This window comes from Onychostoma macrolepis, chromosome 12, assembly GCF_012432095.1.
Source record: "Onychostoma macrolepis isolate SWU-2019 chromosome 12, ASM1243209v1, whole genome shotgun sequence".
In the NCBI taxonomy this organism is placed as follows: Eukaryota; Metazoa; Chordata; class Actinopteri; order Cypriniformes; family Cyprinidae; genus Onychostoma; species Onychostoma macrolepis.
In genome coordinates, this window is record NC_081166.1 from 21,824,665 (window position 1) to 21,850,630 (window position 25,966).

Genomic DNA, 25,966 nt, shown 5'->3' on the forward strand with positions numbered 1-25,966 from the left:
AATTCACTATTAACTTCAAACCATTGCTTCCAGCTGAAATATGAGTCCTCTATCCATAATATGCTTTTAAATTTTTTGGGGGTGAATTATTACTTGAACGATAATAACCCTAGAGCTGACATGAATATAACATGATGACCATGTTCTCAGGATTTATTATATTTAATATTATATTATAAAGAGAATCAACAACATATGACCATCTTTTAGAATCACATGATGAATTACATTCATTTACTCATTAACCTATAAACAGTGCACAATCCAAAATGTTTCCTTGTCTTTTTATGACAAAACCTGTTTTTATTTTAAAAGCTTAATAAACCTAAAACTCTACAGATTTAAATAAAAAAGTTATAAATAAAAAGTTTTATTTGTAACACACAGTACAATATCTACAATATTTCCTATATTTTTAATATCAAATGAATTTTCAATGTCATGTCATTGGAAAGTTCATGCTGAGGAAAACTAGATGGCATCAGCATTTCTGTATACAATAAAGAACAGATATCTTGACATTGAGCATCTTTACAAAACTCACCAGCATCTCCAGTCGAGAGATGAGACATCCTCTTGCTCTTGGTGGGAGGCCAAAGGGCATTTGATTGGAGTAGAAATCATAGGCACTAAGTAATCTTGAATACACCTTGCACATTACAGTTCGTGAATGAGTGACAGATCACATTAGACCTGCATGTGTTCATTTAGCAACATTTAAAAATGTTACTTACAGGTGGAAACACAAGACAAAGACTTGCAAAAAAATATTCACAAAAAAGGGTAACAATGCATGCAAAGATAAAATAAAATATTTTATTAATTTAAATGCTTTAAAATCACTTAAATAGTTCTTCAGTGTGAAAATATTTTTAAATACAAATTAAATTTATTATTGTTAAGGAACTGAACGTAGCTTATAATGGATACAAATAATATTAACATATAGAATATTCATAACTTGGTCAGGTTTTACAAGAAAAAGTTCTACTTTTAACGGAAGAGCAGCACCCCCTTGTGTTTAATAGCCATCGATAGCTGGTAAGATCGATTTCTCATGTCTGTATTTTTGTTTTCAGTAGTCGATTACTTAGGTCTGTTATCAAAATGGCGGCAATCGCGGCAACGAATCCCTCGCAGCTTTTACCTCTCGGTATGTGCGACTTTCATTTTAATGGATTATTTATTTTACTAAATAAAAATTTGTAGTTTTTGCAATGGGGGCATAGAGTTCCCAGTTCCCAGTGAGTCGCATTAAAATCTCAGTACGTTTTATTTTTTTATTATTGGACACACGTGTATGTATAGGTCTAATCATTTTTAAATAAGTGGTTCAAGATATAAATGGAAATCCGTTCCTGCAGTCAGTATGGGTGAATTCTGTTACAAAGTGAGCATCTGTATTGAATTCACCCCATACCCTATTCAATTCTGTTGTCATTCCCTTCCTTTTATTAGTTCACTAATTTATGTCATCTTCAGTTATAGTCAGAAATTTTCGTAATTACAAGTTACAAACACACGAATGACCAAGTGTGAAAGACCAAGCCGTTTTAAAAGTGGAAACCCCAGAATTCTAGATGATAGAATTGCTGAGTTTAGATGTTGCAAGGGGCGTGTCGATTTAAATTCTATATGAATGGTAATTAATTATTTTTCAAGTTATTTTAATTTTACATGCTGTATTTCAATCATTGTAAAGATGTGAAGACGGGAACAGCTTATAGATCAAGTTAAATCACTTCCCCTAAAAATATACTTACCTAAGTGAAAGAAATTAATAATATTCATAATTTTTAATTTAGAAGTTCTTATTTTGGTTTATTGATCATAATAATTACTTTGTGTTGTTTAGCCTACTTTTATGTTTCTTACTTAAGTGTGGGGGACATAAATGTCCGACACAGTGCCTGTCCCAATTGGAACCCTAAAAGCCCACAGTATACTTAAGTGTTTACACGTACACTAGAGTACGTTGCGCGTGATGTGAATTTTGTCTCTACAACAAAGATAAAACTTGACGTACCCATGTAAGTTCTGTTTTGTTTTTCAGTCAGGTGTAAAAAACAACAACTTTGCAATACCTGATGAATGGCATACATGAATTCAGAATAAAGGAATCAGAATTTCAATTATAAGTACAACTTTACTTATACTGAAAGAAACTCTGAAATGTGTTCATTTTTTATTTTGATCTCAACAGAATAATTGTAAAAAATGAAATTGAAAATATTTTTACTTCAAAGAAGGTAGAGCCTCAAAGCACACCAAACTGCCATGCAATCATCATGGACCAATTACAGACTTAAGGTGTTAAACTGTTTCCTGGAAAGTTCACTCTGGCAAGCTTTTTCAAACAACCAAAATATACTCCAATAGAACCTCATTTTGGCCAGATTTAGTTTGAAATTACGTCACGTCTGTTTGTTCTTTGATTTAAAGTTTGAAGTATATCTAAACCTTAATATTCATTTGACACTTAGCTAACTGGCAAGCTTCAGTTATAACAAAATGATCTATCTTGAAATATGTAAAACTATTTTTGTCACTTCTGCTTCATTCGGCACATTTATTTGGAGTGTTAAGCACATTGTATCATGGGATACTGTATGTGTGCTGTAATCTGCTTTGGAACATTTAGTAGATTTCACACTGTCCGCACCATGCATACTGCAGACTTGAACAGCCTCAGTTGTTTTTGATTGTGTTTGTCATGGCTTCTGTGATGTCTTTCAGAGCTGGTGGATAAATGCATTGGCTCACGGATTCACATCGTCATGAAGAACGATAAAGAGATTGTGGGAACTCTGCTCGGATTTGATGACTTTGTCAGTATCCTTTTACGCTGGAAAAACACTGGCACATATTTGTGATGGTTAATGTTTTAGGATTAATTCCATTATAGTTACAGTTTTATTTCACATGATGTAAAGAAAGAGAATGTGCATTAAATTCAAAAAGTGTCAGAACTGCACATACATTTTCTTGACTTTTAATCAGACATGGTTCTTGAGGATGTGACAGAGTTGTAAGTATATGTTTCTACCTAAAAATGTGCTTATTAATTTCTTTATTATCTTTGCCTGATGTATGCATCCATCTGCTTTGACTTTAACTGCTCCTCAAACTAATGACTAAATATATATGGGATATGTGAATATGTATTGATTAGGGATGCATGATATTGGATTTTTGCCAATATCCGATATGCCGATAATTTTCAACTAATTTTGGCCGATAGCCGATGCCGATATATAATTATTTTTAATTTTGGTTAGTTTTTAACAAGTATAATAAAATTCTTTTACAATGACAGTACATTGAAGATTTGAAAATAACTATTAATAAACTATATATTAATCACTGCATTTTTTTATCAGAAAGATGCAGTGGTAACCTTAACATTTTATTTTATGATTTAACATTTGTAGATGGTCTAAAGCAAAAGAGTTGTAAAAATTCAGAAAATCTTTTAGAGCTCATAATTTGTTTAAAAAATGTAACATATCACACATTAATGAATAAATCAGTATATATAAAATTATTTAATTTAAGTGTCATGTTTGTGAATTTTTATTTATTTTTTTGTGGTTCATGTAAGCTATAGCTAAATCAAAACATACTCCTGGTTAGGGTTAGGGTTAGGGCATCGGGCAGATGTCGATATTTACATTTAAAGCCATTATCAGCCGATTCCAATATTGGTCCGATAATATCATGCATCCCTAGTATCAATACTCTAATATAGACTATCTTTTTAACTGGGATCCAGACACCATTGTGTTCTTGCTATTAACAAGGTTCATACAGAATTTGTAATGTGTCTAATTTTTTATTTCCTTAAAACATATAGTGTTACAAAAGTAGAAAATAATTGAACGTTTGAAATAAAAAGCAAAGGCATCTTAATGTGTCCCATGAAATGGCATCCATGTGTCCTGTCAAGATGCCAGGTGTTCATTTCAATAGCATAAGTATTGCAAAAACAGTGAATAAAGCAGCCTCTCCATTCGATGTATTCAAAAGAGCAAAAACACCACTTCTGGAGAAACAAACGCACAGATTTTTTTGAAAAGGGGTGGCTATTCCAGTTCAAATGGAGTAACCCCATGGGGACTTCATTATTATAGTTTGTTATGTCATAAATTGATGATAATATCGTATAATCATATATTTTTTATGCTTTTTATGTGGCTCCACCACGTTTTGTCAAACCGGAAATCTGAATATACTGAAATTGAATTCTGAAATCAATTATATATTTGGAAAAACATTTTACAAAAATGTTTGATATCAACATGAATGTGAGATTACATTTCAGAAACTTAATCCCCCGGTTTCACAGACAAGGCTTAAGCCTAGTTATAGACTAAAATGTAAGTCTGAGCTGTTTCAACTGAAATAAACTGGCACTGACTGATCTTAAAATGTATCAGTACCTTTGTTTTGTCTCAAGATGCACACCAGTAATGTTTTTCTCTAAGCATGTTTATAAAAATTACTTAAATGTCCTAATTGAACTATGGCCTAATCCTGGTTTAGTCTAAGCCCTGTCTGTGAAACCGAGCCAATGTTTCTTCATCTCAGATAACATTGAGCCATAACAACAGTTATTTTTGTGTCACAGTGAAATCACTCCAGAAGGAAGAAGAATCACAAAGCTGGATCAGATTCTACTGAATGGCAATAACATCACAATGGTATGATCAATTATTGAGTTCACCTTTAAATGACCAACAATCAACTATAGATCACGCTTAATGAATTGACAACTTTTGTTTCTAGATTAGTTTAGTGTATGAATATGAGTAAAGCTCTTATGAAAGTTTATTGTTTTAGCCAGTGTTTAATGAAAGTCGCAATGCTCTACATCTACCAACCCAACTGTTAGGATTCAGTAAAGTTGGGTCATATAGAAAGTTGTCTCTCAACATTTTTTACTGTATTTTACTAAAACTTAAAAAACAAAAACACAAGTTTTCTAAATCTGTCATTTTTGCTGATGTTCTTTAATACAGACTCTTAAAATGTCAAACCAAGAAACTAGGAGGAAGCCCACCGATCTAAAAACATGCATTAACATCCCAGCCTATCCCTGACTATATTAATCCATTTCAAACTGTGATTGCATTAATAGATGAATGCTAATCAAAACGATATTACTTTGTCGAATGTAATGAAATCATGTGTTTCTGTTTGTTTTTTTCCCCAGTTGATTCCAGGAGGAGAAGGACCAGAAGTGTGAAATATGTAGCACCTTCCACAAAATAAATATACAATTTATGTTCCTGTTTCATGAAAGAAACCTGAAAATTGATCACTTATTGTTTTCAAACATCTATTTTCATTTTATGAGAGGAGTTTTTCCACATTAGTTCTTTCTATTCTTTAACCGATCCAAAAAAGTTTTTGTAAACTTTTGTTGCTTGTTACAATAAAACAAATAAAATGAATTGGACTGAGTTGGAATTCAGTTGTATATTATAATAGCATTTGGTGTGATAAGACTCCTGAAGTGTCAATGAAGAAATCATTTTTGGTTTTAATATGGTTCTTTGCTTTAAGAAAAAGACACATTTGTGCGTTTTCTTGATTTATTTTGCATATGCTGAAATAAATGTACATGTAGATTTATTTGAACTCATCATCTACCACAACGCACTGTATGTTTATGACTGATTTAACCAGTTTACTAACAAACCACTTTAAAGATGCATCTGTATAATGTCAAAAATCATGTGAAGAAATGAGAAAAACTGGTCTAAATGTAGAACTGCGCTGGTCCCAGTAAGCATCTGTCTCAGTACATGGAGGGCTTCTCTTCTCCTTTAGGATTCGTCACTTTCTCCAGGTTCTTGCTGATGACATCATAGAGTTCAGCCTGAGAAACAACAGATATCTGAATCTTCAGCCATACAGTTGTGTCCACAATTATCATGATTCATTTCTAAAGGCCATATCTCCAGGATGAATCGGTAGCATTTCTCATTTAGAAGCTGTTTGCTGAATGAATAAATGTAAGCAACTCACATAGAAACCACGTATGTCAAGCACAATCACTCTAATCTCAGAGTATGCTGCTTCATCCTTCTCGTGCACCAGTGAGCGATAATCCATCTGCCAAAAGAACATATATTTATTGTTACACAAAAAGGGTCTGAAAGTATTTCAGGACTATAAAAGTGAATATATAAATAAAACGGATAGTTCCGGTCCTTGATTCTGATTGGTTGAACAGCGTTCGAAGCTGTTGTAAATTACTCAACAAACACACCTTTTTTTATGTCTGTGTGTTGCTCGGCAACCACTTTGTTGCAACCACAACCGTTTCTGAAGAAATGCATTGTTTGGCGGAAGAATAATGTCTTTATTAATATCATTACATTTTATTTGCTTTGTTTTATTTTGTGAAACCTTGCTACATACATGGAATAACCGTTTTATAAAAGCAATAAGCCCCATGAAGCTGTGATTTACAGTGAATTTATAACAGCTAAGGGGCGTTGTTAGGCACGACGCGAACCGGCTTACTGGGACTTATTGAAACTGTACTGTAAACCTTTCTGAAGTGATGGGGTCAATGTGTAAATCTGGTGATTTACCTCCAAACAGTTAAATATTCAAATTATGTAACAATTGTCAAGAATTTTTAGAGAAAACTGCAGATAAAATGAAATTAATAACATAAAATGAATCACTAAATGGATTTAATTGCTTTGTACTTGCCCGTTCGTATTCTTAAAAAGGTGGGGGATGTTTATTACGCCTGAACATTGCAATCACATTTCTGAAATACTCAATTTCATTGTTGAGGGCTACAGAATGCTCAGAGTCTTACAAATTTTGTGTTTGCACAGAGTACTCGAATGACCTCTTAACTCATGAATCAAAGGGTTGAATGACAAAAACCGAGAACATGGTATTGAAAGCCCTATTTAATAACTGGCTATACAAAAAAGTAATGAAACTAATAGTTGATTCGACAGGTCACACTCACCACGTGTGTGTCTTTGGAAGCTTTTGCCACTGCATCACCCCTCTCTGAGAAGTACCTGCAGATAAACACACCTTCATTACCAACATGACAAAATGAATAAATGTGAGCAGTGTAAAACACATTGCACTTTTACAATCTTCAGTAAACATAATCAATGTACTGAAATAGTTGGTCATACTTGTTAATGTTGGTCTGAAAACCCTCCACCTTGGTCTTCACAGCAGTAATTCTCTCAAGGATTTTTTCCTAAAATATCAATATCAGTCATGTTAACTGCTGCTTATCTTTGAGATTCAGAATCAAAAACATTATGTGGTGTAAAGCATGCATTTAGAAGCAGTCTGAGCCATTTAAGGTTTAACAACCTGAATTGCAACTCCAAAATCATTTCCATCCTCAATTTTTGGAATTAGATGAGAAATCCAGCAAGAAACCTGAAAAAAATAAAAGAATAAAGCTGTCACTACTGTATTTCTGGGAAAATGCTGAAAACTTATCTATGAGTTAATTTTGCCCACTTACAGTGATGCAGGTCTCCTTCAGGGCCATTATTTCTGGTTTTACAATATCCAGCAACTTCACAATCCTCTCATTTCCTTTGATGAAGCCACACTTGGGAGCTGACACAAGAAACAAGAAATCAGTGTTTACACAGTGTTTCAGATAAATGTGCCTTTCTCAAAATCAATTATTTGCGTGTCATCTTTACAAATTTCCCATTCATAAACCAATTTCACTCAGCCATTCATGTACTCATGAGGAAAACAGCTTATACTGTAAATCATACAGAATTAAGTTTTTGAAAATCTCAAAATGTTTTGTGTGAGCGGTAGGGTAAAGGGGATAAGAAAATACTGTTTGTACAGTATGAAAATCATTATGCCTATGGAATGTGCCCATAAAACATGGAAACCCAAAGTGTGTGTGTGTGTGTGTGTGTGTGTGTGTGTGAAATTACCTTTCTTCTTTTTCTCATCATCTTCATTTTTATCTGTCTCCATCTCCTGTTAAAATATTTAAATAAAAGTTTTAAATCTTTTTATTTAATTACATTTTTTCTATTCTATTTTTTCCCCCAAATTAATTTAAAAAAGCATCATTTTGAATCACAAGCTGGATGCCAACCTCATCTTCTGGAGCAGGGGGGTCCGGAATGGGAATGTCCAGGGGTGCATGGAGAGATGAGAGGTCAGTGATACTGAAGTCATCCCCCTAAAACCATAAAAGAAAAGTATTTAAATTCAGTTGTCACTGAAATCGAGGTATTGCTCAAATGTGACCCTGGACCAGTCTTAAGTAGCACGGATATATTTTCAGCATAGTCAACAATACATTGTATGGGTCAAAATGATTGATTTTACTCTTTTGTGCCAAAAATCATTAGGATATTAAGTAAAGATCATGTTCCATGAAGATATTTTGTAAATTTTCTACCGTAATTGAGTTCATTTCCCAAGGACACACATACATGAATACCCAAATGTATTGATCACTTTGAATAAACTCATCTAACAAATGAACAAAGGTACCTTCAGCAGGTTGTCAAACTGTGAGATCTTCAGAGGTATGTGATTGGAGAACAGCTCTTCTGCCTGTCAACGCAATGAATATTGTCAACACAAACAACCATAATGCAACAATCTCAAATTTAGCCTGTGTGTGTATTATTTCAGTTGAATTCATACCTGCTTATACAGTGACTGGCGGTAGTTTTCTATCTGGATGAAGGCAATACAAATACACAATTACAATTCAAACACTATCTTTGTCCATGAACATGATCGCGCCTTCCATGCTTACTTTCACTTTCAACATTCGTGGATGAGGAAGTGTGACTCAGGATTTTTTTTTTTTTTTTTTTTTAGCAGAGATCGCCAGCAGTGTTTTATGTTCAATACTACCAAACAAACAACACAAACCCTTTAAAACTTCATTGAGGAGCCATACCGTCAACAGTCGTAAACACGTTTACTTTTACTGCACTCTGTTGAGAGTGGAAATACTTAGCATAAATTATACAGAGATGAACTTACCCTCACTGCATTATCAGAGTTTATCTTCAGTACCTTAGTTTTGGACATAATGAATGTAAATTATCGTTATTTTCAGACAAAGAGATCGGGGTACTGTACGCAGCAGACGTTCAGGTGCCTCGCGCACTAGCTTCCACTTCACAATACTTTCGATTTCTTGATGACGCCCACAATCCCCGAAAAGATCCAATGATAGCTTTGTTTTTAGATCACTGCACATTACTCGTCCATTCTCCGCGTCAGTCACATTTCTCATTCACACAACCTATTTTCTCTTTCTTCTGTTATTATATAAACAGCTTTTCTTTTCTGAAATGCAAAAATATGATCATTTCATTTAGGCAAAAATGACCACCTGTTGACTCCTAAGTAACAATTCAGGCAGATATCAGCAATGGAGACAATTAAACCTCCCGGATTTCATAAAAAATAACTTAATCCTCTGGCCATCTTCGGTCATTTTTGACCGAAAAATGTTATATTTTGAAATTTTAAAAATCTTAGCTTCATCGGAATGAGATGACACTTCGTGACTTTTGTCACATTAGCAATATGAACACACAAAAAAATCATGGACGTCAATCGGATATGTTAAAGAGTCCAAAAAAAAAAAAATAATAATAAAATAAAAAATAAAATAGTCACACGACTTCGCGGTCAAAAATTACCAACATAGGAAATGAATGGGAAATGTGAAAACTCAGTGAATCTTTTGGTGGTACAAACTACAAATCAGCCACTGGTCAGAAAAAAAAAGTGTGCAGCAATCAAGGGGTGATTCTGTTTAGAATATCAGGAGTGCAAAATACACACACACACACAACACATATATACATATATACACAGAAATGAACTGGTAAGACTGAAACAGAGCAAATTTTGAAAATGTTAACATTAATTGAATTACATTGAATAAAATATCAATTAATTACAAAATGTTTATATAAAGTGTTTTGAATTATCACTATCTATTCCTTATTTTGTTGTTTTGTTGTTAATTATCAAATACTGCAGTAACAAAAATGCTTTCTATGTGTTCCCTTTCTAACAAGATTTTAATGTTTGACTGTAATCATAATGTAAAACCTGATACTTATCTAACCAAAAATATCTAAACCTTGACAAAAAGTAGTCTTTTACAATGTCTAGATATATATCTAATAGCAAAACCTAAAAAAAATTAGGAAATTATGTCCTAACAGGAATCCAATAGGGTGGTAATACAAGAGGTTACGCAACATTACACAAGTTTTTATTTTTTAATGCCTCCAGATGGCCCAATTCTCACTTAAAAAAAAAAAAAAAAAAGGATTTTAAATGCCTTCACTCTATTTTAATGTGAAATATTGCATTTATTAAAAAATAGTGAATAAATAAATAAATAAATAAATAAATAATTCTAGTGGAGAAAATAGCTCATTAAAATTGTATAAATATTGCATACTATCATAAAATTCCCTAAAAGTCATAAATAATAAACAAAAAATATTATTGAACAAAAATATATTACATTGATTTTCCTGAGAAAAAAAAAAGAAGTTACATTTCAAGGCTTCGGTCACTTTTGACCGCGAAGGAGGCAAGTGTGACTCCTAAACGAAGAGGGCCAGAGGGTTTATTTGTGTTGAATGAAGATGAATGAAGGTCGTACGGTTTAGGGCGAATTAATGACCGAATGTTCATTTTTGGGTGGACTATCCCTTTAACATTGATTGCAACGGCTTTTATTGTAATTTATTGAATTGCAGTGTAAAGCCTTTGAACACAGGATATGTTTGTCCACCATGAAAAGTTAAATGGATAGTTTAAAAATAAAAAACAAAGCCAAAACAATTGATTATGGATGTGTTCCACTAAGACCCTGCAGGCGGCAGTAACGTGCGACATCTGCAAGTGCACCGTCCTCACGAAGAAAAGGACGCTGCCGTTCTCCTCATGTCCATTTCCTTCGAGTTCTTATGAAGTAAACAGTCAAATATTTTTGTTTTATTGTGTTTGATTAATTATTGGGATTTCATATTTGATTACTGAAAAAGGAAAAACACACAACGGTAAGTGTATTCTTCTATGGATTTCTGTGAACATGACAAATAAAGCGGCTGTGATCAACGATTTATGGATTTACGCTGTTTTGCTTACGTCAGTTATTTATCACTCAATCGTTTATTGTCACATCACGCGATTTTAATCCCGTACTCGCGTTTCTTCATAGTGTGAAAAGATTTGGTTGAAATCCAGCTGGAAACCCTGTAAACTTTAGTGGCAGATCTGCTCATTTAAAGACAACGCCTGTTTGAATTAAATGTTATCTTCAGATGATATCAAGGCGTTTGAAATGATAAACACCAGCCTGTGTGAACGTCGAGCAGCCAACTAAGTTTTAAACAGTTTCTACTTTCATAAGCAGGTAATTCCTTTGCTGGCCTTAGATTTGCAGGATTGCAGTATCAAAATCTAGAAAGACACCTTCCTGGATTCATTTAGTGGGCAGTTTGTTTTGATTTGCTTGGACTTGATGTTCAGTCATTTTGCATCCTTTCATCCATCTTCCAAACAAACTGCTTGTTCAGGGATGCTGGAGTATCTCGGGCCGAAGGCAGGGAAACACCCTGGACAGATGGCCAGTCCATCACAGGGCTAACACACATATTACACATTTTCACTCACACTCTTACTGTCTCCAATTTCATCTATCCTTTATGTCATTGGATTGTGGTGTTAAACTGGATTACCTGCAGAAAACCCATATCAACACAGAGAGAACATGCAAACAGAGTTTGATTCGGAACACACTGAATTTTAAATAATTATTTATAGACCGTCATATGGACTACTCATTCATCTGTTTCAGCCATGTGGTATTTTCTGCTCATCTGCAATCTGCCATCTGCCATATTTATGATCATCAAACACATGAACCAAAAGACAAAGAATAAAATATTGATCAGTAGATTCATCCATACCAGGTCCACAAAGAAATTTTTATATCCCTGTTATAAGACAAAGACTACAGTCTAAAAAATGCTGGGTTATATATATATATATATATATATATATATATATTTATTTGTTTATAACCCAAATGCTGTGTTCAGCCTGTTGGGTCATTTTATTGGGTTATTTTTAATATTTTTTTACCCGGGTGCTGGGTAGTTTTTCTGTAACTAAGCTGCTGGGTTGAGCCTGTCTCTGACGAAACGACCCAGCTGCTGAGTCAGATCGCGGGCTTTTTGCGTCCTCTACAGAAGAGAACGGTTCTCTTTGCCGCTGATTTGATGCACTTCTTCAGTGAAATAAAGGTTTGTATACATTATTTAATTTATAGAGTCTTTACTGTGCTGTAAATTATATCATATTACACAACGCAACACAAGGACGAGATGTCGGTCAGCGGCGGTTGTTTTGCATGATGTTAACACCTTTTGCCTTGCATAACATAAACAGATTTTATTCGTTATAATACTAAATTTAATTTAATTTTAAGTTTAAATATGTTGATCTCAGGACTGTTTGTTTATGGGCAGGTGATGGAGTCAGTCACGGCATCTATCAGCTACGAGTGAAACGCAAGGAGGCAGTCTGAGCAGTCCATCACCGGCTCAGATTTCGGTGACACGAGAATTAGTACTATTTCGGTGAAAAGTGATTACAGCGAATGGTCGAATACAATTAAAATGCTACTTTTAAATATTAAATTTTTATTTCTAAAATGCTTGTTAAATGAGTTTAAATGTATGTAATATTGCTGTATTCGTTCAAATAAATTCAATGTCTTCTATTTTGTCCATGGGTGTTCTTACTTGATGATAAATGTTTAACTTTTGATTACTGCTGTTGCCTCTAGTAATTCGGAGTGTGATTTTTAATTTCCAGCCCATTTTAAGCCAGCAATATAATCGTTTTTAAACAATAATTGACTCAAAACAACCCAGCATGAAAAAAACATTATTTTGACAACCAGCTGTCAAAATAACCCAGCATGTGTTCTGTCCAGTATTAACCCAGCGCTTGGTTGCCAAATAACTCAAGTTGGGTTGTTTTTATCCCAGCATTTTTTTAGTGTATATTTACATGCACAAAAATATTCCTTAAATGACCTGGATAATCACACCCGCTTGCAAGTAATAGTTATGACCTAATAAAATTATGACCTCTTTTCTTCCCCCCTATGGGTTGTTTTCAGATGGGTGAGGTGGAGTTGTCCTGTCTGGCTTACGCCAAAATGTACCTACATGCAAGTCAGTTTCCTCGCTGCAGTGTGAATGGCCTGCTGTTGTCCTCCAGTCCAGCAGGGGCAGCTTCATGTATCACAGACTGTGTGCCTCTGCTCCACTCGCACTTGTCTCTGGCTCCAATCACACAGCTCGCTCTTACACAGGTGAGTGCACCTTTAGTAAATTATTTGTCATGCCACTGCACTTAACTCCACGAGTGCCATTCAAGTATTGCAACAATTGTTGTTTTATCTCTGATATGTTTCATTGCAGAACTACAAACATAATGAATGAGTATACAATGACAACGTCATTTAAGATTTAAAAAGGTTGTGAAAGCAAAATTGATCGGTGAGAGAGTTGGTGAAACATTTTGGACTTCCTTAAATTAAAATGCTTTTGCTTTGGTGACAATATCCATTAAAGGGCTAGTTCACCCCAAAATGAAATGAAATCACTTATGTTCTTCAAAACGTGTATGACTTTTGTTTATTTCGGGAACATAAAAGAAGATATTTTATTATTCTCTCTTATTTTTGTCCATTTAATAGAAGTCTCAACATTTTCAAGCTTCTCTCATGACAAGCAAGCACATTTGAGCTTTTGTTAACTGTATTTGAAGTGTATTGGATCTCCAAGATAATGGGATCCAGCTACTCTTAATACAGCAATCATGGCGAGGGATGCAGTGTCACTTGCTGGTCACAAATTGTTTAAAAAAATAAATAAATTAAAAAAAGTCTAAAATCAGGCTCATTTAATGGGATAAAACTAGTTTTGGTAGGTAGTGACAAATTTTGACTTTTTTTTTTTTTTAATTTTAAGATTAGGATTTTAGGGATTGGATCTTAATCTTGTTCTATTCTTTCACAGAAAATAAAAAGTATTTTAATTCAGTTAACCACTTCCTTATAGAAATAACTGTATAAATTATGGTTTAATATATTTTGCTTATTATCACCGTAAATGATTTTGGTTCAACAAGTAGATTTACATATTCTTGTGAAATATCCAATATTTAAATTTTTGATTTTTCTTTTTTTAAATTTTTTTTATTATGGGACTGCAGTTTGAAGAATTGAATATAGAATGATCTATATTATAGCAGCAGCATTAACAGCATGACATGACAATTCCTCATTTGTAAGTCTCTTTGGATAAAAGCCCCTGCTAAATGATTAAATGTAAAAATAATGACATTTAAATGCTTTTTTTATAGAATACATGTCAATATTTCCTGTTGTAGGTCGACGTTTGGTGTTCACAAACGCAGCAAAGGATTGTGGGATATTATCAAGCCAATGCTTGTGTCTCAGACAGCAGGTACTCCATCTTTTTTCATCTTAACAGAGTTCTTTATTTTCTCTGCATTTTACTTTTCTCTTACTGTTTGTTTGTTTGTTTTTTCCAGCCCTACACCATGTGCATTGAAGATTGCAGAGAAGATCTTTGAGCAGTGTAACAATGCTGTTTTGCTTATGGTAATTTAGAAAATGTCACCTTGGCACAAAAGTTTATTGGAAAAGTGCTTTTTTTTTAATGGGAAAAATTTTTTCCTTCTGCCTCAGATTGATGGAGAAAAGATGTTTCCAGGCTGCCGTGTTCCTCCAATCGTGATGTATGAGCGTAAAGACGCCCGCTGGGCTCTCAAAGACAAACACACGTAAGACAAATCTCAAAAAATGAGTTGATGATATGATAATAACGTAGCAGTGTAGTTAATTAATGACATGTGTGTTCCTTAGAATAATGCTTCGACAGTGGGAAGAAACCTGTTCCATAGTTAATCAGCTGTTCAGCTCTGGTGATCAGACGCTATTGGTGGACTTTGACAGCCATTTGGATGACATCACAAAAGATTGGACCAATCAGAAACTCAATGCCAAGATCATGGAGCTGATCTCCCCAGCCAATGGAAATGTTTAACAGTATAGACTAAATCTTCTCACGTCATAGTTTTCATCCCCTCTAATTGTGTTTTTAACATTATTGGACTTATTAGTTCATTTTGACACATTTATATGATCTAAATGATGTCCTCAGATATGCAAAAAGAAACATTTTCTTTTGTTTGGTATGATTTGGTGCTTTGACTCTGAAAATAAACATAAACTTACATTGAAGTGGACTCATAATACAAGCAGCATATTTTTTCTTACTCTGATAACTTTAATCGCCTGTTATATTTTAGTAATTTAACAATAAGCTATTAATCGGTTTGTTTTTTTTAAGATCTATCTATCTCAACATTAAAGTAATCTGTAATAAAACTATGTATGGTTCTTCAGGTGCTGTCATTACATGGTTTTATGTTGTCATGAAGTAGTCTAGTATTTAGCTTTAACTATATGAAGGTTAGAAGTCTCTAATAATTTAGATGATTCCTTCCAGCAAAGAGTAGTGTGAGTGTATGGTTCATGTGAGGTGTGTCCCACAATATGTGGATCTTCAGGTCTGTCTGGATCTTATATTTGTTTTGATGCCTTCAGCACTGCTGATGTTTGCGTTTCCTAACCTGTATGACTGACTTTCTTCTGTGGAACATAAAAGTAAATATTTAGAAAAATGTCTGCTTTTTTTTTTTTTTGTCCATGCAATGAAAGTCAGCTGGCAATGACATGGTTTGGTTAATAGCATTCTTTAAAATACATTCCTCTTTTTTTTTTTTTCCTCCCAATCTATTTCACTTTAATTTGGCACGACCCTTTGTGTGGTGTCCCCCTCTCACGGTTCCCTTCAAAGGAGCAAAATTTAGCTCTTTTGAGTTACAAATTGGGTTGATTCAAGTGAAGTCAAAGTGTTGTTTTGGAACCAATAGCCTCAAGTACTGTTGTTACTGTCACAATAAATTAAGCCTGCTTTCTGGAGTACCCTCCAGAGGGGGCATTAAATCACAAACATTGTGACATTATTCAGGCCCTATAGGTGCAGTTCTGATGCAACTTGGAGTGTGTCCTCAGAATGTCCTGTGGTCTATGTATGTCAAGTTTTGTGAAGTTTGTACATTGAAGTCAGGAGATTCAAGTCAATTTACATCGCTTTGACAAATCAATAACTTTTTGATAACTTGTTACCAGCATTGTCGCTAGCTGCTATGCATGACATTTGTTGAAGATCAGATCAAGGGCCTAGGAGGAGTTTAAAGTGGGGTTTTCAGTAAATAAAAAATGGCTGAATAATTTTATAGACGCAACTGTAATCGGGGGTATACTGGTAAGATATTTGGTAGGGCTTGACTCAAGGATTCACGGGAAATTTGTTTATATTCTTTAGGGTTCCAGAGTTATGAACCAAAATATAAACTGCCTTAGAGCGCAGTAGTGATTTAAGTATTTTTTGTAGGGCAACCCAGAAGTTGCCATCACCCTGGTTCCTTGATAAAACCCCAATAGGATGCTTCCATGGGCTGCTAGATTATTGCATAAAATTAGTTTTTGTGACCAGCAAAAGTTCCTGATTCTTGCAATGTTTTGTTCATCATAAGCTTCACAAATTAACACAACTTTTACGAATTTTGACATGTAAATACAATTGGCTACAGTGCCATCAGAAGACTACAGTGTCACCGTCACTAAACCTCCGAGAATTCTTTCAGTCTTTATTTAGAAAAGTTTCCCTTTTGAGTTCTGATAGTTTGCAAGTGCACAATTATAAACACCATAAGGCAGTAAAAAGCGGACTAGTGAGTAGATGAGTCTTTTCCCGTTTGGCATGATGACGTTTAATGTCCCAACTACCTCTAGTCCCATTTAACCACTTTTTATCAATTTCATTTTTGCATGACACATGAAAGAATGAATCATAACTGGGTTATTCATATATTTTATGCCATAGATTAAAACGTGATAATATCTTGAGCTTGTGTTGACCAAAGATCTTATTTCAGCCATTTATCCAAAAATAAATAAATAAAAATGAAACTTCAGAACTATGAAGCTGGAAGTGCTAAAATTCTCCTTTCCAGGTTTTGGCCTACACAAATATTTCATCTTTGCAGGTCTCTATAGCGCCACCTACTGTCACACAGATGTGTTTCTGGGAGCCTGCACAGATGCATATGATTGTGACCATCCTGCCATGTTACACCCCTGATACCTGCATGGTTCTTAAACAAGTAGCCTCAAACTCATTTTTTTTGTGGATAGAATCCAAGAAAAGTGAAGTTCTTGGTATCTGCCATTACGACTGAGACAACAGAGAAAAAGGCAAGTGACAACATCATGCTATTGATTAATTTATTTATAAAACAAGTGATAAATTGAGTGAAACATTAGCGTTGGATGAAAATGTACAGGGTAATTTAACAATCCACTCGTAGTTAACCATGTACATTTTTATTAATGCATTTGATGATTTTGAACATCTTAACTCAGACTCCACTAGGGCAGATGGTATATGCATACTTGTGGTAAAAATGACAAAACATTTTGTGTTCTTACACATTTTGCTGTGAAACAAACAAAGCTATATTGACTAAAGAAGTTTTATATTACTTATAAATATGTGGATTTCACTACAATGTGGCTACACATTTTAAGCATTTGAAGCAACTAATAATTACAATATTTATTTCCACTACCTACAATAAAGTGTTTATACAAGTTGTCTCAAGTCATGCCATATATAGTAGTTTTTCTTCATTTTGATCCTTAACGTCAAGAATGCAGCAAGTGTTATCTTAGAGGTTTGTTACTGCTGCAATACTTCAACAATGTTTAGTGTCACTTCCCCTGTAGGAGACTGGCTGGCCAAACTTTTGAGAATTGCAATAGAGTCTCTGAGGGTCTTGACCTCGTCTATCTGCGCCTCAACCCAGGGGACAGTGATCTGGAGAGAGAGAGAGAAAAAAAGAAGAAAATTATAAGAATAGTGCACCCAAAAACAATAATTCTTCCTGCCGTATCTCAAAAACTCTTATTCATGCTTCTGCTCAATTCAAAACATTCAAATATACTGCAACACAAAAGGTCTCAATATGCAAGATCCAAGTGTCAAGGTGGCAAGTTTTCAAGATATCTTCATATGATTCAAACTCTTTTGTTGTGATAACTCTTTTTACCTGTGTTTTCAATTTTGAACTTGCGTTGTGTTTTAGGGTTAACAGAAATGTCTATAAAATCTGTTCTGGCAGAAAATGACCAGTACATTTTCCATTATTTTGTGTATGATTTGAAGATTAAAATCTGCTGTCATACTTGCAGCTGCTTTTATTTATTTTTTGGAAATTACCTTCATGGTCTCATAGAAGCAGCCTGGACATTATGCAAAACATCTTTTGTGTTTGAAAAGACCAAAGGATGAAAAATGGCTGAATTAACCTTTCACACTTGCAGCACAAATGTAGCATAGCATTTGATCCATATACAAAATTGATTGCTGCATTGACATCAGGTCTGTACCTTAATGATGATGTGTTTATCATCGATGTTATCACTATCATACAGCTCTTCTCCAAAACACAGCGTGATCTCACTTTGAGGTTGCTTTCCTCCACTGCGGAAAGCGTCCAACTCTGAAAGGAACAAAGAAACTTTCAAATTAATGCTGTAATCAATTTAGAAAACGTTTTTCAACTTTAGGTGTAAATATCATTTAGTTTTGTTTTGGCCTGCTCATCGGGGGGCTAAAAGACTAACGAATTATGGAATAACTTTCTAGAAGAAAGGTGAGCAGTATGACCAAAATCTTGTGCCATGAGTTGGGTCATCTTCTGTCATGGTAAGGGAAGAAATCAAATGATTCTGCTGCCTTCGATATGTATCAATCCCTATTCTCACCTTTTTTCTTTTGGAACAATTTCCACACAATGATGCAAACACATAAAGAAATTGTTAAAAATATCAACAAAAAGGAATTTATCACTGTAATCAATAGTGATAATAATTTATTAGGCACTTAATTGTTAAACAGAGACAGTAAAGTAATGAAAATGGAGAACGGGTGCATTCTCAGTGTTGTCAAAATAAAAGTCCCACTTCTGGCACAATAGGCCAAACAGAAAGTTGATGCTGATAATTAAAAAAAAAAATCGGTCAACCACTATTTATCAACCTCAATTTTAGCACAGCTAAATCTTTCATTAAGGATTTACCATTCAGTCTTATTAGCTTAAATCATATGGATTCAACAAGTTTCTAGATATTTCTGGTATTTTGTAACTAATCCGTTTTAAATGAACATTTAAGCCAAAGAACTATAAGTAACGTAGAAATTTGAATGACCAGTTTTATTTATACAGTGCACAAAATGAAACACTCACCCTGTTTGAATATATCCTTGCTGAACAGCTGGGTGGGCTCGCTTGCTCTCTCCATTTTACAGGGTCCTGTGGTGGTGTTATGTGGTCCTCTCCAGAACACCCGTCCCTGACAGAAGCGCTTGGCATAGATGCCTCCTCCTGTCGAGGTCAGGACTATTCCACTCTCCATGAAGGTCAGCAATTTGTTAAGAGCGGTCATACGTGGGGCGAGGCTGGGGTTGGAGCTCATGTCTGAAGGGGGGTCTGGGAGAGGGATTCGATGGAAGCCCGTGCCGTTTAGAGACGGTGGAGACGGAGGGACAGGTGAGGGAGGCAGGTAAGCGATCCGAACGTCGTTACCCATTATTTCTCGCCGCAGAACCTCCTGACCAATGTAGTGCACGGTTATGTGGAAAGAATGCAGCACTGAAAGAACAAGAACAATAGAGTTTTAGGAAACCGTTTGGAAAGAGATTGGAGAAATTAGATTTTTTTCCTAATTAATAAATAAAATGTTATTTTTAATCACCTCTCTTCTCGACAGCTTCAATGGTGAAGTTTACCTGGATATCTTCAGTGCCTCAAGAAAGAGAAGAACGATAATAAATCATTCACCCACATTGCATTATCAGCATTAAAAACAAAAGAGCCATGCAAGTTGCACATCAGGGTAAAATTCGATCATTACTGTTGCCGGTCTTCAAGGGGTTTGTCTCCAGCTCTGCTTGGAGTGTGATCTCTCTTCCTGCGTGTGGGATGATTTCCTGTGCGCTCTGTAAAAATAGTGCCCAATTAATTGTAGACTCACACTGTATTTGCACTGCAAAACTTTGCAAGCTTTGGAATGCAAATGTCTCTTAATGCATGTTCTTGACTCAGTGTTTACATAATGCTTTTGTAACACAGGCTTTCACTATTTACATGCATGCTGCAAACTGCAATTGAATTAAAGTATGAACAGCATAGCTCCTCAATGATTAGTTATGATGTTTTTACCATGTTGATGGACTGGGGCACAGTAACCTCCTCTTTGATCTTTTTGCATGCAATCTGCTCCTCGTCTTGCTCGGAGTCACTGCGTCTCCTTCTGCTGCTCCTCACTGGCTTTTGTCCTTTCTCTTTTTTCACTTTCACCACTCCTATGGTGACAGAAAAAGGAACTAAATAATTACAAAAAGTAATTCCTTTACATATTCACTGCAGTTATCACAGATATTTTGCTGGTAATAAAAGTTGTTTTCATAATTTTTATAATCAGTCAGGTGTGTTTGTTTAATTAATGTTTTAGAATACTATTTCTGCATTCAATCAATCAATAAAAATAGTTATTATTATTACTGCTTTAGGGAGAGAACAAACAACAGATTCCAGAAAGACACCTTACAAACAAACTAGCTAGCCAACCTCACTATTTTTGACTAGTCAATTAGTCAATCATTTTACACATCTCTAGTAAGTGGCTTAATAGTCACGTTGGATTGAATGTGTCAGGGTTGCCAGCTTTGATTTTGATGACATGCACTGAATCGGACAGTTTTTTTAAGGGTTTTGATGATCCTAAAAGATCGTTTTTGCTCTTATCGTTTTACAGTAGCTTTTCTTCAAACAGTCTAGTAAATTACTTCCTGTTCTTCTTAAATGATTGCTTTTATCGTTTTATTTTTGTGCACACTCTGAAGGGGAAAACCCAGTATGAGGGTTTTTTTATATGCAAGGTACAAATTGTGCAAACTGCTCAAAGATCGACGATTTGAGATAAGACTCTGCTTGTGTAACAGTTCCTCCCATGACCGTGTAGACCACTGAGAAGGACTTAAAAGCAATTGTTACTTGAAAAATATGAGAAATTTAAATCCTACAGGGTATCAGATAACTCTATTATGACAAACTCTTCTGTGAAATGTAAATATTTATATAAGAGTAATGTAATTTATGCGCTGAGGAAAGAATCTTTCAAGCGCATGAAACAGCACAAGCACTGTTTTGGGTACCTGATGTAGTAACCAGCCCAAATGAAACTGAATGAAGTGTGGAATATCTGTTGTAGACCAATCAAGCAACATGATAGTGGGAAAAATGCTATGAGCAGAGTTAGGGATTTATTTTGTGTCATTTTGTTCATTGGCGAGAAGATTAGAGCCTGAAAGTGTGACTCATGCCAAATGCATGAAAGTTGGTAACCTTGCTAATAGCTGTATATTTTTCACATCCCTTGGTTACCTTGTTCTTCTAGTGGTACGAGGCGGTACACCTTGTAAGGTTCTGAGATATCCAGCTGTGACCTTTCAGTGACCTCACAAAACTCTGGACTTTTGTTGAGGGCACAGCGAAGGCGAGTTTTCCAGGATGCAGGGTCTGAATTTCCATTCTCCAAAACCTTCCCTTTAAACTCTGCCCAAGCCTTAAATGAAAAATGTTCAAATGAAAATTTCAACCAACAATTTTCAAATGGCTTGCATGCATTACAGATGAAACTCCTTTTCTAATTCAGTCTGACCATAAATGTGTAAATTATTTATCATCAATAGAAGTCTAGAAATCATTGCACTAAGTGTTGAGTGCACTAGATAACACTCGCACCTGGGAAGTTGTTCAATGTGTAAAAACTAAGAAGCAAGGACACAGAGAGAAAGATAGTGCCACATTTGGACCTTGAAAATAGCTGCATCCTCCTCAGTTCGGAAATCTTGTTTTCCTGCATGTTTCCATGGGATACGAAACATGGTTTTCTCAGGGTTGTCCCACACTAGGCCATGATACTTCCCACTGTTCACCTACATCCCCAAAGCACACACAATAGAGAAACCAACCAAAAGTCATCAACAACAAACAAAAACATACCATGAAGCACTAGAGATTGTTATAAGATAAAACATTTGAAAGAGAGCAAACTGCAGCAGAAAAAGTGAATGCTTCAAAACATGAGAGAAGATTTCTGTCAACTGGTCACCTCAATCATCCATTCATCTATCAAGAAATGTTCAGACTTCATGGATTCAACTTAAGAGAGTTTAGAAAAATTATGGATGCTTATCTCCAACATTGAGAGAGCATAATCTGCTTCCTTCAGTTTAAAAAAAATCTTTGTGCTTATGGCTAAACTGCACTCAAGGAAGGCAGCTCACTATATCTGGAACCAGTGGATCTCATAGCATGAATGGCTCTTTGTTCTGATCTTCTGTATTCATACAACTCCATGAATTCAGATCTTCCGAAATACTCAACATACTGCACACACACACACACACACACACACACCTGTTCCACTATCCAGGAACGCAGGCGACGCGTGGAACGAATCCTTCCAGATGCCATCTGAAAAACACATTAATTGTCAGCTGCTGATGTCTTGAGAAAGTCAGGCATATCATACATTGACAGTTCAGGGAAGTGAGTAATTGTCACAAATTCACTAATAAAAGTACCATGTTTTTGATGTATTTAAATGTAAAATGAATAAATACCCTAATTTTGATCTTTTTTATTTTATTTTTATTGGTCAGCCAAACTAATTACAGAACTGCTAATCAAACTGAAACAAAAGTGGGTTATAGTTCTAATGTTTGACATTTCCAGCACCGATTCAGCAGTAACCAAACATGAACCATAACCAAACATACTAATCAGTCTAAACTTTTGATCTGGGTGTTTCTGGCCATGGCCCCTTTAACCTGTTCTTTTATCTTACCTTATGAAAGTCCACAATCTCTATGACTCTGTTTTCTCTGGCAGGACATCTATCAGGACTCTTTCTTTCACTCTGTCTCAGGTTCTTAATCCATTTTCTTTGTCAGTGCAGCAGTTTGAGAGACTTCTCTTATTTTTAGATCATACAGCCAGTTATTTTTCTTTGAATGCCCATTTTGTCTCCATAAAGAAGAGAAAGTAAATGAGTAAAACTTTGGAATTAACGGATGTATTCTGAGCACAATGAATTCAGGTATTTTTTAAATTATTTTTATGTGGTTCAAAGATTTTTGGGCTTATTGGAACAACGGGGTCAGTAAGAGTTTGTTGTAAGCAAGCACTTGACAAAAACATTTCTCAATTGTAATTACGCACAGATTATTAAATATTATTTTGACTCTAGAAGATTATTAAATATCTTCATTTTAAGTGGTAATCACCCACGATAGGAATCGTCCTGGTGCCCTCTGGGTAGTGCCCTAAGTAGGCTGCGCTCTCCGTGTATAGGAAGCGGCGGTAATGTTACTGATTTGTAAATCATCCACAATATATCTACACCACGGAACCGTCAAAGTACTTTTTGTAAATCTTACAATTTAATGTTCAACGATTCAAATAATCTTCAACGATCTACTAAAACTTGTGACAGTGAAAATCAAAGAGTAATAATACAAGGTATTTAATAATTTCAACGATTTCTTCTAAAATCACCCTCTCCAAATCAATGTAGCATAATAGCTGTGTGTTTAAATAAATTCGCGCATAAAACAGTATTTTTGTTTAAACTTTGTGAAAATCCTTATGTAGTTTGTTTGTAGTTTCGATTACCTTAGTTTCGGTCCTGTCAGTCGTTCTGGAGCTCACAGTGTCCGTTCACAATAAACTCCTGAAAGCAAAGCAGTGGAGCGACCGAAGCTGTTCAATAAATAAATGCACATCCACATCTGGAGGGGGCGCTCGGCGGCTCACAACGCCGAATTATTACTGCATATTTCATATTTTTCTTTGGAAAAAATAATATAGCATATTTTTGAATTAGTAAATGATTTATGAAATATGTAAATACGTATGCATAAATCCAAGGCATTCTATACAAACATTGGCAAAGTTTATTGTACAATATGTTTTTTTTTTGTTGAGAAAATAAGAAGCCTACCACGTGACGTTTCTTGCAGCCCTCTCCCTCCGTAAACTACGCCACTTTCAGCTAATAATGTGTATTACTGCAACATTATGTGACATTTTGATTGAGCCACCATAACATACGATAAACGGGACGATAAACCCCTCCCACTTTGGCATTTTCATGCAGCCAATTTCCCTTCTGCCAGTTTCAACCGTTTCAACGCAAGAGCTGCGCTTCCCAGAAATCACGTGATATTAGGGAGCCTCCACAAGGCAAAAAAAAAAAAAACACCCTGATAGACTGTAGAAATGTGTTCATACTCTGTTAAATGTGATGCATTTGTCCACAGTATGTAGTAGAAAAAATAAGTAAAAATAAAAGTTAAAACGAGAATGTAAATCTCAACTGAACCACTATTTTTATACTTGTTGATACAGTTTTGATATTTTTGAACCTATGGTAGGCTATTTTGACAATAATAGTGTGTCTCTCTCTCTCTCTCTCTCTCTCACACACACACACACACATTAGTTTCTATGAATTGTGGGGACTTTCCATAGACTTCTATTACTTTTATACTGACCAAACGATATTTTTTATCCCCTAACCCTAAACCTACCCATTACAATAATAAAAAAAACCTGTTTGCATTGTTACACTTCCAAATAAACATCTTCTTTCTTTCTTTTTTTCCTCATGGGGACCACAGTTCCCACAATGTCAAAAATTTCAGGTTTTACTATCTTTGTGGGGACATTTGTAGGGCCTACACACACACACACACACACACACACACACACACACACACACACACAAATCCAAATGTACATTCCAAATTGGAATGTAAGAATTTATTAACAGATTACTGTTTGGGAATAATAATATTAGAGGAAAATCATTTATTAATAATTTTTAGAAAACTCTAGCTAGTTGTTCTCAACTAACTCAGGATGAGGTTCTAATAGTAAATTGATACATTTATGCTTGGCAAACTTTGTCAGGGGAAATGATGCAATCCAGTCCAGGGACACACAGCAAAATGACAGAATCAGCCAAGTCCCACTCTACATTTTTTATTTATTTTTTTTCTCATTCAAGAAGCTTTTCACTCAGACAGGCTATCACAATAGAAAAGAAAAAACGATCACAACTTCCATTTCATGCCGACTTTAATCTTGCATAAACATGCAAATGATAAAATAAATACAATTTTTATTCAGTACTTCTAATTGTCTTCTTTGTTTGGTGTCAAGTCTTGTTTCTGTGCCACCCTACCATTTGTTTACAGTCTTTGGCCTGTATCTTTATTATGGTTTACCAAGCTAAGTGTTCTTTGTTCTTTGGTTTTTTTAAACACAACCTGTTTGTGTGTGGGTCTGGTGTTCCATTGTGGGTTTTCATCATGCTTTTGGACCCACATATCATGAGTCTCCTCTCAAAGCTGGTGAAGATGGTGAAGACACCGTAGCTGTGTCTCATTTCAAAGGCTGTGTCTGAGGTAGGATGCCTTCTGTCACATCACAATTATGTTAATATGGAGGTTTATGAGTAGACCCGCTCCCGTGGTCAAAATAAAGGGGCCAATTGTCTCTCCATATAAAATCTCCCTCGTACTCAAAATGGTGAGGGGGATTACCCCGAGGGCAAGTGCTTAAGGAAATGTGTGTGTGT

The 25,966-nt window shown here is 35.1% G+C and overlaps 4 protein-coding genes across 6 annotated transcripts; 2 read left to right on the forward strand and 2 right to left on the reverse strand.

Moving 5' to 3' along the window:
- Positions 1 to 1,030: 1,030 nt before the first annotated feature.
- On the forward strand, positions 1,031 to 5,453 carry lsm5 (LSM5 homolog, U6 small nuclear RNA and mRNA degradation associated). The gene is made up of 5 exons (XM_058793469.1): positions 1,031 to 1,153; positions 2,737 to 2,832; positions 3,001 to 3,028; positions 4,628 to 4,700; positions 5,213 to 5,453. Exons 1-5 carry the CDS (start codon positions 1,108 to 1,110, stop codon positions 5,243 to 5,245), a joined length of 276 nt encoding a protein of 91 aa, XP_058649452.1. The 5' UTR covers positions 1,031 to 1,107; the 3' UTR covers positions 5,246 to 5,453.
- A 123-nt stretch (positions 5,454 to 5,576) lies between these two features.
- On the reverse strand, positions 5,577 to 9,189 carry psme2 (proteasome activator subunit 2). Its single transcript, XM_058793467.1, has 11 exons — positions 9,031 to 9,189; positions 8,683 to 8,715; positions 8,527 to 8,589; positions 8,123 to 8,209; positions 7,956 to 8,001; positions 7,520 to 7,617; positions 7,363 to 7,431; positions 7,176 to 7,243; positions 6,998 to 7,052; positions 6,031 to 6,117; positions 5,577 to 5,881 (listed from the first exon to the last, which is right to left on the reverse strand). The coding sequence occupies exons 1-11, from the start codon at positions 9,076 to 9,078 to the stop codon at positions 5,801 to 5,803; spliced, it is 735 nt and encodes a 244-aa protein (XP_058649450.1). The 5' UTR covers positions 9,079 to 9,189; the 3' UTR covers positions 5,577 to 5,800.
- A 1,723-nt stretch (positions 9,190 to 10,912) lies between these two features.
- emc9 (ER membrane protein complex subunit 9) lies at positions 10,913 to 15,367 on the forward strand. Its single transcript, XM_058793468.1, has 6 exons — positions 10,913 to 11,081; positions 13,214 to 13,408; positions 14,491 to 14,567; positions 14,656 to 14,725; positions 14,813 to 14,907; positions 14,990 to 15,367. The coding sequence occupies exons 2-6, from the start codon at positions 13,214 to 13,216 to the stop codon at positions 15,168 to 15,170; spliced, it is 618 nt and encodes a 205-aa protein (XP_058649451.1). The 5' UTR covers positions 10,913 to 11,081; the 3' UTR covers positions 15,171 to 15,367.
- Positions 15,368 to 17,465: 2,098 nt separating this feature from the next.
- On the reverse strand, positions 17,466 to 24,134 carry irf9 (interferon regulatory factor 9). 3 transcript variants are annotated; one of them, XM_058793465.1, is made up of 11 exons: positions 23,998 to 24,134; positions 23,171 to 23,349; positions 22,741 to 22,797; positions 22,134 to 22,256; positions 21,703 to 21,883; positions 20,479 to 20,621; positions 20,171 to 20,255; positions 20,012 to 20,062; positions 19,504 to 19,908; positions 18,644 to 18,756; positions 17,466 to 18,071 (listed from the first exon to the last, which is right to left on the reverse strand). In XM_058793465.1, exons 3-11 carry the CDS (start codon positions 22,795 to 22,797, stop codon positions 17,934 to 17,936), a joined length of 1,296 nt encoding a protein of 431 aa, XP_058649448.1. In that variant the 5' UTR covers positions 23,171 to 23,349; positions 23,998 to 24,134; the 3' UTR covers positions 17,466 to 17,933. The 3 variants fall into 3 exon arrangements, with proteins under 3 accessions (XP_058649448.1, XP_058649447.1, XP_058649449.1); XM_058793464.1 differs by lacking the exon at positions 23,171 to 23,349 and having other exon boundaries at positions 23,998 to 24,082; XM_058793466.1 differs by lacking the exon at positions 23,998 to 24,134 and having other exon boundaries at positions 23,171 to 23,986.
- Positions 24,135 to 25,966: the final 1,832 nt, after the last annotated feature.

Excerpts from the sequence above, each read along its gene's own strand:
- lsm5 (XM_058793469.1), top strand. The coding sequence starts at position 1,108 with ATGGCGGCAATCGCGGCAACGAATCCCTCGCAGCTTTTACCTCTCG. Across the intron at positions 1,154-2,736 it reads CTCGCAGCTTTTACCTCTCG|AGCTGGTGGATAAATGCATT; the intron begins GTATGTGCGACT and ends GATGTCTTTCAG. Across the intron at positions 4,701-5,212 it reads ATGGCAATAACATCACAATG|TTGATTCCAGGAGGAGAAGG; the intron begins GTATGATCAATT and ends TTTTTTCCCCAG.
- psme2 (XM_058793467.1), bottom strand. The coding sequence starts at position 9,078 with ATGTCCAAAACTAAGGTACTGAAGATAAACTCTGATAATGCAGTGAGG. Across the intron at positions 8,590-8,682 it reads GCCAGTCACTGTATAAGCAG|GCAGAAGAGCTGTTCTCCAA; the intron begins GTATGAATTCAA and ends TTGCGTTGACAG. Across the intron at positions 6,118-6,997 it reads CTTCCAAAGACACACACGTG|ATGGATTATCGCTCACTGGT; the intron begins GTGAGTGTGACC and ends TTCTTTTGGCAG.
- emc9 (XM_058793468.1), top strand. The coding sequence starts at position 13,214 with ATGGGTGAGGTGGAGTTGTCCTGTCTGGCTTACGCCAAAATGTACCTA. Across the intron at positions 14,568-14,655 it reads GCTTGTGTCTCAGACAGCAG|CCCTACACCATGTGCATTGA; the intron begins GTACTCCATCTT and ends TGTTTTTTCCAG. Across the intron at positions 14,726-14,812 it reads ACAATGCTGTTTTGCTTATG|ATTGATGGAGAAAAGATGTT; the intron begins GTAATTTAGAAA and ends CTTCTGCCTCAG.
- irf9 (XM_058793465.1), bottom strand. The coding sequence starts at position 22,797 with ATGGCATCTGGAAGGATTCGTTCCACGCGTCGCCTGCGTTCCTGGATA. Across the intron at positions 21,884-22,133 it reads AGGATGCAGCTATTTTCAAG|GCTTGGGCAGAGTTTAAAGG; the intron begins GTCCAAATGTGG and ends TTTTCATTTAAG. Across the intron at positions 20,063-20,170 it reads CCCCTTGAAGACCGGCAACA|GCACTGAAGATATCCAGGTA; the intron begins GTAATGATCGAA and ends CTCTTTCTTGAG.